The 17,901-nt window shown below is 48.3% G+C and overlaps 3 protein-coding genes across 4 annotated transcripts in view; 1 reads left to right on the plus strand and 2 right to left on the minus strand.

The window, feature by feature from the left end:
• Positions 1-14,286, plus strand: part of LOC311145553 (dimethyladenosine transferase 1, mitochondrial-like) — a 35,052-nt gene extending 20,766 nt beyond the window's left edge. For both annotated transcript variants that reach the window (XM_084181823.1, XM_084181822.1), the window contains exons 7-8: positions 12,464-12,591; positions 13,376-14,286. In XM_084181823.1, the coding sequence (XP_084037949.1) occupies positions 12,464-12,591; positions 13,376-13,613 (366 nt within the window). In that variant the 3' untranslated portion in view covers positions 13,614-14,286. The remainder of the gene's footprint in view (positions 1-12,463; positions 12,592-13,375) is intronic.
• Positions 1,617-2,499, minus strand: LOC311145554 (claudin-20-like; the record flags this gene model as incomplete). Its single annotated transcript, XM_084181824.1, has 1 exon — positions 1,617-2,499. The coding sequence occupies exon 1, from the start codon at positions 2,364-2,366 to the stop codon at positions 1,617-1,619; it is 750 nt and encodes a 249-aa protein (XP_084037950.1). The 5' UTR covers positions 2,367-2,499.
• Positions 14,287-14,649: 363 nt separating the features above from the next.
• The window catches only part of LOC311145580 (rho guanine nucleotide exchange factor TIAM2-like), a 100,498-nt gene continuing 97,246 nt past the window's right edge, over positions 14,650-17,901 (minus strand). Inside the window, exons 23-27 of the mRNA XM_084181854.1 lie at positions 17,728-17,786; positions 17,529-17,631; positions 17,235-17,322; positions 16,802-16,947; positions 14,650-16,608 (exon numbers count right to left, since the gene is read on the minus strand). Of these exons, the coding sequence (XP_084037980.1) occupies positions 15,938-16,608; positions 16,802-16,947; positions 17,235-17,322; positions 17,529-17,631; positions 17,728-17,786 (1,067 nt within the window). The 3' untranslated portion in view covers positions 14,650-15,937. The remainder of the gene's footprint in view (positions 16,609-16,801; positions 16,948-17,234; positions 17,323-17,528; positions 17,632-17,727; positions 17,787-17,901) is intronic.

The raw sequence follows: 17,901 nt of genomic DNA on the forward strand, positions 1-17,901 counted from the left end.
AGAGAGAGAGAGAGAGAGAGAGAGAGAGAGAGAGAGAGAGAGAGAGAGAGAGAGAGAGAGAGAGAGATGCCCCCCTAACCAACCTCCAAAGTACTGGCTGACACCCCTCCCCAGACAATAAAGATATTTGGCCACAGGATCCCGTTTCCATGGCAGTGAGGAGGCGGACAGCAGGATGAACAGTACACACAGCCCAGTGTGGCAGATGGTACAGTGTGTGGATTTTTGTTTGTGTATCTGTGTGTGTGGTTGTGTAATCTATGGGTGTGAACTGTGTGGTTGTGTAATCTGTGTGGATGGGTGTGAACTGTGTAGTTGTGTAATCTACGTGTGGATGGGTGTGAACTGTGTGGTTGTGTCATCTATGTGTGGATGGGTGTGAACTGTGTGTCTGTGGTTGTATGAGTGTTTTGGATGCGTAATGCATGAGTAGTGTGTAGCCCAGCTTAAAGAAAGCAGCTCCTTTTTGTTTTTGGAGCTTAATAGTAAAGCAACAAGAAACATGTCATACAGTCGACTCTGCTGGAGGAGTCTCTCTGTCTCTGTCTCTCTCTGTCTCTCTGTCTCTCTCTCTCTCCTCTCTGTCTCTCTCTCTCTCCGTCTCTCTATCTGTCTCTCTGTCTCTGTCTCCTCTCTCTCTCTCTCTCTCTCTCTCTCTCTCTCTCTCTCTCTCTCTCTGTCTCTGTCTCTCTCTCTCTCTCTCTCTCTGTCTCTCTCTGTCTCTCTCCCTCTGTCTGTTTGTCTCTCTGTCTCTACCTGCAGGGTGAGATCCAGGATTTTGTTTGTATGCTGTTCTGTTCCATCTCCAAGCCCAGAACCCTATTTACTAATTCTGACAGCACTCTTTGAACAGTTTAAGCGGGAAGGATAATGTACTACAGCTTTTTAGTCATTGTGTTGGCTACACTACGTACGTCTCAGTCTCTAACAGGCATTCCTCTGCATTATACACAGACAGGCTCCAGACAGCATGCTTAGGCAAAAATATCAGTCAGTCTATTAGCTACCAAAAATAAGACAGTTTCTTAAATCAGTCCCAACAACTAGCATATCTAGTGGATAGTTCAAAACAACAGTAGCTTGCTTATGAAAAGGGAATTCCACATACTTTTATTGCCTCTTTGAGACAATAATATAAATATTGCCGACTTGCCGAATAGGTGGTTACCAAACGATTATTAGCAGCTAAATGATTGCTTATTAATTCAAACCTTTGGCGAGGAAAGGGAAATTAACAGGAGGCTTGTTATCAGCTGATCCATTCCCCCGGGAACTCAATGTGATTTACTGATGACTGCTGGGGTATCTGCATGTGTTCAGCTGCGGCTCCCCTCCCATTCTGCAGCGCCTTCCTTCCTCCCCCGGCTGTGCTGCATTTCACATTCACCATCCGTCTGTCCAAGGGGCTGCTCGGGGAATACCTCCACTGCTTGTGCTCGCAGAACAGAAAAAGAGGGGAGAAAGAAAGAGATACGATGGGGGGAGAAAAAAAACCGCCATCAAAGTCGATCCCCTCCTCTCTCGTTTCCTCCTCCTCCATCTCTTACTCAATGTAAGCCGTAGTTGTTTCCCCTAACTGGTCTGCCTAGCAGTAGCAAGTGGCTTGCTGCTTTAGCCTACACATAGTCCTGCAGGCTGTAGCCTGTCTTATTGTCTAGTGGGGAGAGGGAGCAGTACTGGTGCTGGAGCTGGTCCTGCTGCTGTTGCTGTAGGAGCTGTTGTTGCTGTAGGAGCTGCTGTTTCTGCTGCAGTAAGAGTTTATTGGGGGGGGGCAGTAAGATCATGTCCTGGTGACCGGGCCTCTTCCCCGAGCACGACACGCAGAAGATGGACCCCCCCACCAAGAGGAAGCCTGCCGACAGGAAGGCCACGTACACGGCCCCCCCGGGCTCAAACTTATTGCTCTCATGCACGCTGCGGTCCAGGAAGTTAGTGATGACCTCGTTGGTGAACCAGGAAGCGGGCACCAGGCACAGGAAGCCGGCGGCGATGAAGCAGCCCCCACTGGCGATGGCCGCATGCCTCTTGGAGCGCCGGCCGCCTCCCCAGCGGGTACATTTGAGCCCCAGGGAGGCCAGGCACAGGCCCATGGCAGCCATCACACAGGACAGCACCATGGTGGTGCGGGCAGTCTGCAGGTAGGCGGGCAGCGACAGCACTGAGTACTTCAAGGTGCAGCTGAACATGCCGGTGCTGTACCAGGTGCAGTCCATCCACAGCCCCTGCATCTGGGAGATGGCTGTGATGATGTTGGAGCCCACATCAGCACTCACCTTCCAATTGGGCAGCAGTGTGGCCACCATGGCCCCCATGATGCCCAGCAATGCCAGGATGAAGGCGAAGATCTGCATGCATGTGGATGCCATCTTCCTCCCGCTGCCTCTGCTGCTGCCGTGGCCCCCCCTCCTCCAGGCAACATCCACCCAGCCCCAGCCAGGCACCTCGTCTCCTCCACCCCTCACCCCAGACGGCTGTAGAGGATCCTGGTGCTAGAGCGGGCAGCAGCCAATCCTCAGCCCCTCTGCTCAGCGCCAGCTCCACTGGACTGTAGAGGAGAGGAGACAGGAATGAGAAATTGAATTGAGCAGGTCTCTTCGTTTGTCTCTCTCTCTCTCCCCTCTCTCACCACACTCATGAACATACTTTTCTTGCAGGAACAAAGGAGAGCGTGAACTGGACCGATGAGAGAGAGAGAGAAGGCTCTGGCTGATTATTGGAAAAGGAGACACTGGTTTTAGTGCGTGTGTGCATTTTCTGTTGCGCCTGCCTCTTCTCTGTGCCGGCGCCTCATGGAACTGTTACTGAAGAGGAGAATGAGTTTCTGATATTTGCAATGGACTTAAAGCTGCAGTGTCCTTCTCACCTCACTCCAATAAGGTTACCCCACCACAGTGACTTCAATATTAACGCAAGGTAATTTCTTGAAATTTTAAACACTGATATAATAATATATATTTTCATTTAGCAAATGTATAAAACTTTGAAATAAGACAGACAATTTTTTGTTTTTGTTTTTTAAGACGTTCACATACAATTGCCAGCATTGCTTTGTATTGATTATTCTTGGCTTCAGTAAGTGTACAAGGGTAAACATCCTTTAATTATAATTGTTTATGATGTACAGCAAGAGAGAGCAATGTTGAGATCCTTACCTCAGCCGATCTCCTTATGACGCGTCAGGTTGTTCGCAGTGATTTCTGTAAAAACACGAGGTGAGGAGGGGTCGAGGAGATTTTTTAGCCGTACTGATCCATTCATGTCATCCATTTCCATAGCAACTGTATATTAAAGAACATCCTGGCCAGTCGTGAGCCACACATGTTCACTCAGCGCTTCTGAAAGGGGGTTGCTCTGCTTCCCTTTCAGTGCTGTAGAAGAGACTCTCTCTATGTCACATGGCTCGTGAGATGAGCTGCTACAGAATAGTATGCACCATAGCTAAGTTTACTATGGTTTACACTGACACACTCTCTGTAACTGTATTTGTCAGTGTGAAGGGTCATCTAGCTACTACTATATATATTTTTAAATGTGCAATACATTAGAATTTATTGAGTTGTCCAATGCACTTGTCACTCAATGCTTGATTTATGCAGCAGATGATGGAGACAAGCAAAAGTGTTATGGACCAGCTAAGCCCACTACCAGTCAAACCGCAATCAATCATAAGACAGAGCTGCTTCATTCCAATATTGACCCATATTATTAGCTGGCTAGCTAGAGGTGGCATCTAGCCACCAGATTGTTTATCATAACTAGCTAATATTGATCTGAAACATTGTACGCACTTTTGGCTACATTAATTCTCCCCGTTAGTCTAACCCTAGCTAGCTAGCAATTAAATGTTAGCCTAATGACAGATACACCTGCTTTCATAATTACACAGATATCAGAATAACAGTTCTGCTTCAGTGGGCTTACCTACAGTCTCCAAAATGTTTAAGCTAAAGAAATGCCAACTTTGGCCAACTTATCTCTATCTAACCAGAGAGACCCCAAATAACTGTCCACAACCGCATTGCTGCGTTTCTTTCAACTATGCGAATAATATTAATAACCCATTGCACCCTGGGAAATATAGTTTAATCAACAATATTTTTTACCTAAACCTACAACCCCATTTCAGATCTATAATCTAGCCTAAATGAACACATTTTAATGTAGATCCTGAACTATATGGATTGAATTACTAGATACACATTGGGCACCAAATAATAGGCTTAAAATAATAATACAATGACACTTCTACAATAATAACCATATGAAGAAAACCTACTCCAAGCAGGTGGTAGTGGCTGTTCTGGCAGTGTCTTTCTTTTATTTATGTGGTAGCGAGTCCATCAGAGGGTCAGAGCAACACTCTTGTGTTTACACCCCATTATGCCAAAACGGACCCTCCCTAGAGCAGTCAGCATCAGCAACCACTCAGTGGGAGGCTAAACTCACAGCTGCTACCCTCCTCTCATTGCTCCTCCACTCCCCTCTGCAGAGGACGTCTAGTAGGGGGAGGGAGGGGCAGGCAGGACGGCCTTGATTCATCAATGACAAAGAGATAGGAAAAACAGACTGTACTAATAGCCTTCATAACGCAGATGTGTGTTTCTATAATTTTGCTGCATGGGCAAAATCATCATAAACAGCCAGCCTCAGGAAAATGATCTCCCCTCTCTCTCTTCACACCAGTAATGACCAAAAGGGAGGTGGCAGGTATATCTGCTAAGTGATTGATTGGGTTGGTGATTGATCTGTTTGTTTTAATTTGGTCCAATGATCTACCTCCATTTTGTCCCCCAAGATATCCCCTCAGAGACCATTTCCACAGATAACACATCACCAACACAATAGTAACACACACACACACACACACACACACACACACACACACACACACACACACATACACACACACACACACACACACACACACACCCAAACCCAAAGTATTACCTGGGTTGGTTGTCTGCTGACATTTCAGATTTCATACTCCAGGCCCTTGTGGGCTGCTGCTGCAGGAGGAGAAATATCCACACTATTTATGCACAGTAGTGTGTTTGAGTGTGTGTTTTACAGACAATATCCTTAGTGCTGATGCTGGTGTTGTTCTGTGGGGAATAAAATAAATAAATAACAGGGACGGGAGAGAGGCGGGTGAGGAAACCGCAGTTAACATGTACCCAGGGAGTGATATGTGAAGACATGGCAGGCTATTATAAGCATGGTTCCTTATTTTATCACTTTGTAGCCCAGTCCTCCATGTTATAGCTCCAAGGCATGACTGGACACAGAGATGGTCCTTTCCTGAGATGAGGGATTTTATTGTTAAATTTGCATATTCTTTATTTCGTGGTTTAATTGGTTTTGTGCTCATCATTTTGAAAAAGCCTTGTTATTCAATGTTACGGTCGGAGGTGTCGTCTGTAGCTGTCAACACAATCTTGTTCCATGTATGGGTATGCCCATTTTCAACATGCAGAACATTTGTCGTCAGGGGGAAAACAGTTGTGACACGTTGTGAAATTACCCAGGGTTGGTTTGATTTACGGCCTGCATATTTTCTCTTAACATTTACTCCCAAGTGGCAAGTGGTCAGACATTTATGAGTGTTTTTAAATGTAATGTAAAAACAGCGTAGATTCTGTTTTGTTTGTTTAGTAGGCTCATTTTTTCCACAGTCCTAATCTCTCTCTTCTTGTGACCTAGTGGAATTCTTGATTTCACCTAGTGGCATTCTTGACTGTAGAGTTGGAGAGTGTTCCTTTGGAAAACAATTCAGAGGACCTGAGAATAAGATGGGCATGGATCAGGATGTGTTCTTGGTTTATCTGTGCTGTGTGCCCGGGGCTGTTCTGAGAGTGTGGGAAGCCCTGGCAGGCAGCGCAGCAAGGCACTAAGGCAGGGCCCCCTCCAGCAAGAGATACCTATAGCTTTAGCTTACCCAGTGCCTATTCCTCCTGAGTGCCTGTCCTGTCCTCCTGTGCTTCTGATGTAATGGAGGTTGTCTTCTGAAGCTATTGTTATGATTAATGCATCTCTTTCCCCTCGGAGGAATCTTCGTTTTTATTTTATTTTACTTTCTGTATTCCACAGCTGTGTATTCCATTGTTCCTTGCTCCCCCCTCAGAACCTGCAGCAGTTACGTAAGGGGAAATGCGGGTTGCTCAGGTGGTAGCGACTAGCCACCCTGAGGGCCTGCCATCTCATCTTGGTTACGCTCAGAGGGAGATGACAAATTACTGCTCACACACCATTGGGTAGAGAGAAGGCTCAGGAAAAAGGAGTCGAAGGTGGAAATGGACGAGGGGACTTGGAGAGCTATAGGTTAAAGCTAGTGTAATAGAGTTCCTTCCTGCAGAGCTTCCAGAAGGTCATGGAGATGAAATATGGAAATGTATAAGTATTAATATGGATGTGTGCATGAATCCATATTATTGAGATGAATTGGGTCACGTTCGTTGAGGAGGATGAAGACAGACCTGTGGAAAACCATTCAACAAGGCCGCAGGGCCAGACGGATTACCAGGACGTGTACTCCGAGCATGTGCTGACCAACTGGCAAGTGTCTTCACTGACATTTTCAACATGTCCCTGACTGAGTCTGTAATACCAATATGTTTCAAGCAGACCACCATAGTCCCCGTGCCCAAGGACTCTAAGATAACCTGCCTAAATGACTACCGACCCGTAGCACTGACGTCTGTAGCCATGAAGTGCTTTGAAAGGCTGGTCATGGCTCACATCAACAGCATTATCCCAGAAACCCTAGACCCACTCCAATTTGCATACCGCCCCAACAGATCCACAGATGATACAATCTCTATTGCACTCCACACTGCCCTTTCCCACATGGACAAGAGGAACACCTACGTGAGAATGCTATTCATTGACTACAGCTCAGCATTCAACACCATAGTGCCCTCTAAGCTCATCACTAAGCTAAGGATCCTGGGACTAAACACCTCCATCTGCAACTGGATCCTGGACTTCCTGACGGGCCGCCCCCAGGTGGTAAGGGTAGGTAACAACACATCTGCCACACTGATCCTCAACACGGAGGCCCCTCAGGGGTGCGTGCTCAGTCCCCTCCTGTACTCTCTGTTCACCCATGACTGCATGGCCAGGCACGACTCCAACACCATCATTAAGTTTGCCGACGACACAACAGTGGTAGGCCTGATCACCGACAACGATGAGACAGCCTATAGGGAGGAGGTCAGAGACCTGGCCGTGTGGTGCCAGGACAACAACCTCTCCCTCAACGTGACCAAGACAAAGGAGATGATTGTGGACTACAGGGAAAAAAAAGAGGACTGAGCACGCCCCCATTCTCATCGACGGGGCTGTAGTGGAACAGGTTGAGAGCTTCAAGTTCCTTGGTGTCCACATCACCAACGAACTATCATGGTCCAAACACACCAAGACAGTCGTGAAGAGGCCACGACAAAGCCTATTCCCCCTCAGGAGACTGAAAAGATTTGGCATGGGTCCTCAGATCCTCAAAAAATTCTACAGCTGCACCATCGAGAGCATCCTGACTGGTTGCATCACCGCCTGGTATGGCAACTGCTTGGCCTCCGACCGCAAGGCACTACAGAGGGTAGTGTGTACGGCCCAGTACATCACTGGGGCCAAGCTTCCTGCCATCCAGGACCTCTATACCAGGCGGTGTCAGAGGAAGGCCCTCAAAATTGTCAAAGACTCCAGCCACCCTAGTCATAGACTGTTCTCTCTGCTACCGCACGGCAAGCGGTACCGGAGTGCCAAGTCTAGGTCCAAAAGACTTCTCAACAGCTTCTACCCCCAAGCCATAAGACTCCTGAACAGCTAATCATGGCTACCCGGACTATTTGCACTGCCCCCCCACCCCATCCTTTTTACGCTGCTGCTACTCTGTTAATTATTTATGCATAGTCACTTTAACTCTACCCACATGTACATATTACTTCAACTATCTCAACTAGCCGGTGCCCCCGCACATTGACTCTGCACCGGTACCCCCCTGTATATATAGCCTCCCTACTGTTATTTTATTTTACTTCTGCTCTTTTTTTCTCAACACTTTTTTTGTTGTTGTTTTATTTTTACTTTTTTTGTTAAAAATAAATGCACTGTTGGTTAAGGGCTGTAAGTAAGCATTTCACTGTAATGTCTGCACCTGTTGTATTCGGCGCATGTGACCAATAAAATTTGATTTGATTTGATGTCTAAAAGAAAGTGTTAAAGTTCAGTTATGGTGATTATTTGGTATACAGTATTAGTGTGCAAGAGGAAAAGTAGGTTAAGTCTGTAAATGTTTGAAGTCTTTGTTTAAAAGAGGCAGACTAAATTAGCCATGGAGAGAGCAGGATCATTTTTATGTAGATCCTTATATAACAAGCCAATTTAGAGTAGTGAAATTAATCTTGCTTCCCTGTTAAAATGCATGTTCGTTACAACATGAAGTCCTATTTACATTCCAATCATCCCACTCTCATCCACCCAGCCCTCAGCCCTGTAGGATCCCACCTCCCACCCGCTGGAAGGAGGGAGGATGACGGATGAGATTGAGAACCAGGGAGAGATATTAAGGTTATCACAGGGCCAAAAAGTAATTATCCGGTTCCTAGTTCACCATATCCCAGAACATGCAAACTGAGCGAGTGCATTTTCAAAGCGCTGGATAGCAGGGTGGAGGCGGCAGCACGTGATTTAAGATGGAAGTTTCTTGCGTGTTAAGGTTATCAGAGAAGGATGAATGGCAGGTGGGGGGATATATTACAGCAGAGGACCTAGTGAAGCCATGTAGCGGGCCGTTCATAAATCACAAGGCAAAGTAAGTCAGACCAGCCAATGGCTGAAATGCTGCTGCCTGTATAGTCTGAATATCGACTTCCCCCTGCTCCTCTCTTAAATGATGAAGTGTGGAATATAAATGGCATAATTACTCCAGAATTGAAATGAAATGGATTATTTTCTGTTACCTGGCCAGACCAGATGGTGGGTTGATGCTGCATCGCTCTGGGTGTGTGTTTGTTCTAATAAAGGCACACTGCAGTACCAAAGTATGAGACCGCCCCTCACCCAAATCATCCTAGCATGTTGAGGTGACCGGTGGAAGAATAGATTTTCTTCATGTCAGCCTCGTTCCACCTAATTGATGCAGATGAGTCCATCTCTGATGATAGCTCCTGTCACAGTTGCTCTTTTCAGCCCCAGTATATCACAAAGCAATGCAGCGCTTCTCCTCCCTGCCCTGAAAGTCTACTGTAACTGGTGTCCAAAACCGTCTTCCTCCAACTGATAGTGATGTGAGCAGCCCAGGAGTTAGCTGTACTCCTATAGTCTACAATATAGCTGGCTGCTCTGACAACTAGGCTCCATTCTAGCAGTGGTGTCCCATGCCACTGCGGTAACAAAGGCAGGCGGTAAGGCAGGCATGCAGGCGGTAAGGCAGGCAGGCAGGCAGGCAGGCAGGCAGGCGGTAAGGCAGGCAGGCTGTAAGGCAGGCAGGCAGGCGGTAAGGCAGGCAGGCGGTAAGGTAGGCAGGCGGTAAGGCAGGCAGGCAGGCGGTAAGGCAGGCAGCAGTAACATACAGAGCTATAGATGAGATAGTAGATAGCGGTCCTGGTTTACAAGCCCAGCCAGACGCTGCAACACGGCACGGGAGGGAGAGAATCTAAACAGCTCATTAGAAAGGCTCCATCATGTCCTTGGACCACTTTAGTTATCCTCCCCCAATTATCCTGCCCTTCCCTAGCCCAGAATAACAAAGGAGGGAATAGTCTGGTGAGTCACAACCCCCACAGACGCAGAGATGCTGCTGGAGGTAGTTCTTTAGGGCAGGTTGTCTCAACAGGAGAGCTCTGCTGTAAATTAAACACCCTCGCACCAACATAACTGTGTGTGTGTGTTTTCTATTAATCCACTCTCTATACTCTGCCTCGTATTGTAACTTCTGTATCCTCTTTCACATACCTGGAAATGTCTATGTGTGTCCGTCTGTCCAGACTGTCTCCTTCTGGCAGTGTTGTGGTGTCCTCCTCCCCAGACTGTTGCTGCTGTCTCAGGCTGCACCTCCTCTTCTCTCCCTGCACCTCCTCTCCTCTCCCTGTGGACAGAGAAGTGAGCTACCACTGCTCCCCAAAGCCAGTCAAGTCAGTCAGCCAGTCAGTGGTCGCCTTGAGTGGCGCTCACACCAGAGAAACAAGGTTATTACCAGGTGAAGGCAGGCAGCTAGGCAGGCTACAGTGCACCGCTCTGTTGCCCAGTGTCTCGCTGGTGCTGCTGTGTCATTAGACCATTGCTCCACTTCACTTCTCAGACTGGCTGAGCTGTAGGTCTGGCTCCTGATCTGAGAGGTGAGGAGGAGGGGGGTCACTGCATTAGACCCCCTGGAAGTCTCATATAAGAGGGAGGCAGCCTTCCCTCCTACTGCACATTCACAGATCCACCTAAAGAAGAGTTGTCCTTGTTGTGTGTTGTGGGTCTTTGAGCACAATCCCTTTATTACCCTGAGAGAGAGGACGAACCTCAGACAAGCAGAGAGAGAGCCAGTGAGGGAGAGAGAGAGAGAGGGTGAGTTTAGGAGGAGGAGAGAGAGAGAGCTCTGAGTAGGACTAGGCTCTGCTGATTCTGGCACGATTACTTCAACTGTTTGTCATATCAGCTTAGCTCTGACAGCGGGATCGGGAGGCAGAGAGGTGGCTGGAGAAGGGAACCACAGCCAGGATTCCACACTAGCCCAGAGGAATAACTGTGTGCTGGGCCTGCCCTGCCTCCTGTGTCCCTCTGCCTGGTTCCTCCATCCTCCATCCCACAGGGTCTGAGGCTGAAGCCCCTCAGAAACAATAGAGATAAAGGGAAGAAGTGTGTTTGAACGTGTCGCCTCATGTCTCATCAGGCTCTCTGGTATTGAACAGCGCCTGCTAAGTGGCAGCGTGACAGGAAGAGGGCTGGCTTTCTTTTTCCTCCCACAGGTGTTACTGTGGCAACCGGAACCGGCTTGCCATCCATGTCACCTTTTTCATCACACTCTATCCCGTCTTCCACTCTCTTTCCCTCTCTCTCTACCCCCTCTCTCTTTCCCTCTCTCTTTACCCCCTCTCTCTTTCCCCCTCTCTTTACCCCCTCTCTCTTTCCCCCTCTCTCTACCCCCTCTCTCTTTCCCTCTCTTTCTCCACCCCCTCTCTCTTTCCCTCTCTTTCTCCACCCCCTCTCTCTTTCCCTCTCTCTCTACCCCCTCTCTTTCCTTCTTTCTTCACCCCCTCTCTCTTTCCCTCTCTCTCTACCCCCTCTCTTTCCTTCTTTCTCCACCCCCTCTCTTTCCCTCTCTCTCTACCCCCTCTCTCTTTTCCTCTTTCTCCACCCCCTCTCTCTTTCCCTCTCGCTCTACCCCCTCTCTCTTTCCCTCTCGCTCTACCCCCTCTCTCTTTCCCTCTCTTTCTCCACCCCCTCTTTCCCTCTCTCTCTACCCCCTCTCTCTTTCTCCACCCCCTCTCTCTTTCCCTCTCTCTCTACCCCCTCTCTTTTCCTCTTTCTCCACCCCCCTCTCTTTCTCTCTCTCTCTACCCCCTCTCTTTTCCTCTTTCTCCACCCCCTCTCTTTCCCTCTCTCTCTACCCCCTCTCTCTTTTCCTCTCTTTCTCCACCCCTCTCTCTTTCCCTCTCTCTACCCCATCTCTCTTTCCCTCTCTTTCTCCACCCTCTCTCTCTACCCCCTCTCTCTTTTCCTCTTTCTCCACCCCCTCTCCCTTTCCCTTTCTCTCTACCCCCTCTCTCTTTTCCTCTCTTTCTCCACCCCCCCTCTCTCTACCCCCTCTCTTTTTCCTCTTTCTCCACCCCCTCTCTTTCCCTCTCTCTCTACACCCTCTCTCTTTTCCTCTCTTTCTCCACCCTCTCTTTACCCCATCTCTCTTTCCCTCTCTTTCTCCACCCTCTCTCTCTACCCCCTCTCTCTTTTCCTCTTTCTCCACCCCCTCTCCCTTTCCCTTTCTCTCTACCCCCTCTCTCTTTTCCTCTCTTTCTCCACCCCCCCTCTCGCTACCCCCTCTCGTTTTCCTCTTTCTCCACCCCCTCTCTTTCCCTCTCTCTCTACACCCTCTCTCTTTTCCTCTCTTTCTCCACCCTCTCTTTCCCTTTCTCTCTACCCCCTCTCTTTTCCTCTCTTTCTCCACCCCCTCTCTCTTTCCCTCTCTCTCTACCCCCTCTCTCTTTCCCTCTCTCTCTACCCCCTCTCTCTTGCCTCTTTCTCCACCCCCTCTCTCTTTCCCTCTCTCTCCACCTCTACCCCCTATCTATTTCACACTCTCCACCCCCGCTCTCTTTCTCTCTATTTCCCTCTCTCTCTACCCCCTCTCTCTTTCACTCTCTCTACCCCCTCTCTCGTTCCCCTCTCCTCCACTCTCTTTGCTCCCATGAGTGGATCCTCTTCAGTGTTGTGTACAGATATATGTTAACCCCTGCTGCTTGTGTTTCCTGTGTGTGTGTAGGTGGACGTGGGGGTGGTACACTTCACCCCTCTGGCTCAGCCCCAGATCAAGCAGCCCTTCAAGCTGGTGGAGAAAGTAGTCAGGAATGTCTTCCAATTCCGGAGGAAGCACTGCCGCAAAGGAATCGAGTAAGCAATATTTCTACCCCACCTCCTGCTACGGTTCACGCTTTAATCGCTCTCTGTCTCGCTCTACACTCTCTCTTTGTTACATGCCACATTAAGTGAACTCTCAGTTCATCCTTGACCAGCTATATATAAAGCTGCTCATGGCTCCCTCTCTCCCCATGCCTGTGAGGAGTGTACGTAGGCAGGCTGTAGGCCCGGGGAACAAAAGAAGAGAGCAGCAATTATGAGTCATTGGGGTGTCATAGGAAGACGAGGCATGATAACTTATGTAATTGCAGAGAGGCAGCTTTAACAGCTTGAGGAGGAGCTAACTGGCACTGAAGCGCTAAGCAAGCATCTGTACTGGGTATGTGGGTGCGCTGTGATGCTCTTGAAGTTGGGTTCTGTATGTTAACTGTGAAAACCCATGGTGTTGCTGAGGGCATCTGGGGCTACATCTCTAGTCTTCAATTGTTCATTCTCCTCGTCTCCTTTCCACGACCAATGATCTGAGAGGACATGACATGACAACTGAATTTATGTTACTGTCATCTACAGTATTAGTCTGGTGGAATCTGCACCCTAACAGCTTTGTCTGCATATTTAATCACAATAACATGATTTATTTATGCTCTTTGTGGCAGCATTTTGTTTGATTTAAATTAATTCCTGTTTTCTATTTCTAAATGATAGCTGGAGGCTTGTGGACATATTGCCCAGCAGATTCCATCTGGCCCTGTACTGTCCCTATGAGTGGTCATGATAGACCGGAAGCCAACTGAGCCTTTTCCTGTTCTCTTCCCAGAATGCTGTTCCCGGAGACACAGAGGCTGGAGCTGGCGGAGGTGATGATGCATGAGGCGGACGTGGACCCCACCCTGCGCCCCACGGAGCTCTCCATTCCTGACATCAGAGCCCTGGCGGACGCCTACAGCCGCCTCTGCTCTGAGAACCAGGGCCTCCTCACCTACGACTTCAGAGAGGAACTTAGACTCAAACACCTTAACAGGCGATCGGGCAGCAGCACTCAGCAGCCCGTCTGACAGAGAGGCTAGGAGGACGGAGGGGAAGGAGTGCCTAATGGTCTCTTAGAGACGAGACAACGGACTGCTCTTAGCTCTGACATTTCCACCTGGCACACGCATGCATTTTTAAACACCATTTCTCTGGTTTCCCGGAGGCACTGGGTGACATACAGTGAATCCCGGATGTGATAGAATTGAGAGGGACTGTGGTGGAAACATGGGGAGAACTGATCACTGGCCGTGGCTGGGGTAGCTAACACACAGATCAGACTAGAGCTCAGGCACTCCAGTCCAGTTGTAAAGGAAGAATAGACCGTGTGAAATGACCAGCAGGAGAGTTAAGTGATGAGATGAGTTTGTAATTCTCAACCCATCACCCACTATGTCCTGGTTCTTACCTCTGATTCTGATTTCCCCATATGACTTCGTCCTCTGGGAGATGAGTCCGGAAACATTTTCATGACGATTTAGAGAATAAGAACACGTTGACGGTATTCAGGCCATTCCGCCTCCCTCTTCTTTGTCTCACTCACTGGGGAGATGGGGGTGGTGTGGGAGGAGGGAAGTGCTGTTGGAAAGTTGGCAGCTCCTGATGAGGCTATTGAAATCCTAAAATCATCAGTGAGTACTGAGTGCTTTGTTAAAAACTAAATAAATAAAATGCTGGCCATCTGTTTTTAAATGTTTTGTGAGTGATGATTGAACAATGGTGTTACTGTTTCATGAATGTGTTTGGTTGTATGTTCGGTACTATCAGATAACACCACCATATTGCTAGGACTTTACCTTTGCATGTTTCTTCCTACTCTGTCCTGCTTCTGTCACTTAATTACCTATATCATTGAGTCTACTTTGGTCCAATGCAGAGAACAAGGATTCTCCATTTTTCTGACAGCTCATCAACTAGGAATTGGGATAGAGCTGGAAATAAACCATTCATCTTACCTGTGCTTTACCTGTCAATGAGACAAGAAGAATATAGATTCTCAAAGCCAGACTGAGACAGCTTTGAAATACAACTGGATAAAACAAGCCGCTCTCACAAGACCGCATCTCACAGATAAAAAATGTTTATTTATAAAACAGTTCATTATGGTTCACATTCATTGGTATGCTAGCATTGAAGGCATGTTTACAGTTGAGTTGAGGGGGCAAACCGAGAGGGAGGGTATGTGGTGGTGGTGGTGGTGGTGGTGAGTTGTCAGATAATAGGACGTCTCACCAGCATCTTCAAGATGCAACAGCTAAATAATAAGTACCTTTACAAAAATATCCCCAAAACACTGTGGGACCAGACACTGTATTTATTGCAAGTTGCAGCCATTTTTACCTGTACAATTGAGTAATAATATAAAAGATTCAAATGAAGTTACAGTACAGCTACTCAATATGTACACCTTGGATATGGGAGCTAGAAACAGGGCAAGTTGACAACCCATTATTTTAATTAAATCATGCCGTTTTACTTTGACAATGCCTGTGTACATTGGGGGGAGGATGACAACCATACTCTTATTCAACATACTGGAAACAGTCTAATTAGGTGAAACATATACCATATTTTTTTCTCTCCAGATTCTTCAATTCAAGCCAACCCCATATGTATTTTGCATAGCAATAAAAAATTACAACGACCAATAAATAAACATTGCTTTAAAAACAAAAATCCCATGATGTACATATACAAAATTATTTTTCAAATATAGGCAAACAGTGTACTTTAGTGCACAAAATACAGCAAGGCAGTCACAATAAAATCCATTTCCATCCTCTCCTGTTGATTCAGATTGACTTCCTACAGCTCAGGAAGACTGAGTTTAAGTGAAGCTCTTAGGGTGAGTCTCAATAGTCTAAAGTGGAATCCTCTCATCTCCGTTCTTCTCTCTGATGTGAATGAACTGGAAGGGTGACAGTCTATCCATTATATTACTCTCACCTATGTAAAGGAGACAAGGAGAGGAAGCCAATTCAGATAATTGAGATGGGCCCTTAGAGATGGGGAGCTGGGCAGAGGTATACACAGAAGAGCAGGGCTGGATGGAGGCGGAGCGTAGTTGTGTATTAGTGCTCAGCAGATTCATTGCAGTAATTATCAGGGACAGAGTCACCTCGTCTCTGTCTCTAGTGGGACAACCATGTCGCTAAGCCAAAGGCAGCTCATCTTTCCTTTTACACCTGTGCATAGCTAAGCAGGTGGGATCTGCACAGTTTAACTTCAGAGCTGAGGCACAACAAATACCCTGGGACTAGGACAGAACTGAACCCGGGGTTTCCCATGCCCTGAGGCAGGGAGCGGGCGCTGGGCAGAGCTTTGGTCCCTCTCCTTGTGTCTATCCCTGACCCTATGAGGAGTTAGGGGCACTGCCAGTGTCCGTAGGGTCGTAGAAACAGTCCTCGTTGACCACGGAGGTAAGGCTCTGTACGCTGAACTCTCTCTCCAGCAGAGCGCTGAGGTCCATGGCTGCCAGGTCCGTCTGGCTGTCCAGGGAACGGCTGTGTTCCCTCAGGCTCAGTAGCGCCCGCAGGCTGCTGCCTTTCCTCTTCACGGGGCAGAAGTGGCCCCGAACGAGCTTGGGCTGGCTCTCCGGGGTGTTCACCTCGGCTCCCTCTGGCTGCACGCGGGGGGCCGGCGCCCGGGAGGAAGCTGCCTCCTCTGACAGCCTCAAACTGAGAAACTGGGCCTCAATGGCGCAGGTGGGGAAGCTCCCTCCCCCCTCCTGATTTCCACCAGCCTCACTGAACTCATCATCCTCATCACTCAGGATGTATGACTCCTTCATGGAGCTGGAGCCAGAGGGCCGCTGGCCGCCCCGGGAGCCCCGAGACCAGGCCTGTCGGGTGGGCAATGTCTTGGGCTGTGTGGGACCGTCAGCTGCGGGAACTCCAGAGGAGCTGTGGGTGCCGCTGCTCAGGCTGTCCTCGTCAGAGTCAGGCTGGCCAGGTTTCAGTGTGCTGGCTGGGGTGGGGAGATCCAGCAGGGGCTGCTTACATAGCCAGGAGAGTCTGGATGAACCTGGTGGGGGATGGAGGAGAGAGAGAGAGCTGCCAACTGAGCAATACATTCACTAATATCTGGCCACAAACACTACTGTATGTACAGTAAGTCAATGAGTGCTTATAAGGTCAAGGTCATGTTGTCTAAATATAAAAAATCGAAGCAGTGTTATTTTAAGTGATTTTTGGAACAAGGCAAGGATGAGACTCACCTATCCTGGCAGAGGAGGGCAGGGTGCTGCGTAAAGGCGTGAGGCGCTCCTTACACCCCCTCTCGGCCGGGAGCATGTTCCGCTTGACGTTCTCCCGGAGGATGGAGCGGATGACCTTGATGATGTTCACTTTGCACTCTGGGACACTGTGGAGGGAGACAGCGGGAGTCTTTAGTGCCATGCTCTGAGAGAGCAGGGCTAATTCACACAGTCTACGACAGGAGGGCACCACACCACTTCTCTGGGACCACAGTCCTGCTGTTGTTTATTTCCCCCTGACACTCAATGGACCACTGATTGGCTAGAGAGTCCATGCAACCCCTGACCTTGTAGAAGGCAGTCTCTGATTAAGAGGATAAAGAAAGACCAAGATACTCTGTGGCCCTCAAGGACCAGAGCTATAGATCCAGTCAGAACTACTGCTCTCTTTTACCTGCTACACAGCTGGAAGACAGTCTCTGGCCTTCCCTCCAGTTCAGACTTGGTATGAATCATCTCCCAGATGCAAGTAGTCTCAGTACCTTAGGAGGATTGGAGAATATCCTTTTAATCAAGACATCTAAGTACAGTTTCAAAAGACTCAATATCCAAGAGAATGTGATCTCTGGTAGTTAATGAGAGCCAGAAGGGTGTGTGTGTTGTGTGTCTGTGTAAATGATTGTGTAAGTCTGTTTGTGTTTGTGTGTGTGTGTGTGTGTGTGTGTGTGTGTGTGTCTTGCTCTCTTACCCGTAGCGTTCCCTAGCCGGACCTGCAGTGCAGAAAGCGGGATGAGCCAGCGGAATTTGAAGGGGTCTAGGTCTCCATGGGAGTGCGCCGAGCGAGAGGCGGTCTGCACACACACGAGAGAGAGAGATGTTAGGCACTGCTGGCATCAAAGGCATATGAAAGTTAATGAAAGACAGAGAGAGAGAGAGAGAGGACTCACCATCTTCTTCTTGAGCTTGTTGCTCTCCCTGTAGACAAGTATCACTGCCTTCTTGAACACTGATGAGAGAGAGGAAGAAAACTTTGAGCACAACTTTGGGAGAACACAGGGACTCCATCCTGTTTACAGCACATTGGCACTACAGTGTATCCATAAAACCCCAAACTATACTGG

Source organism: Coregonus lavaretus (assembly GCF_964263955.1).
Source record: "Coregonus lavaretus genome assembly, chromosome: 18".
Lineage (NCBI taxonomy): Eukaryota > Metazoa > Chordata > Actinopteri > Salmoniformes > Salmonidae > Coregonus > Coregonus lavaretus.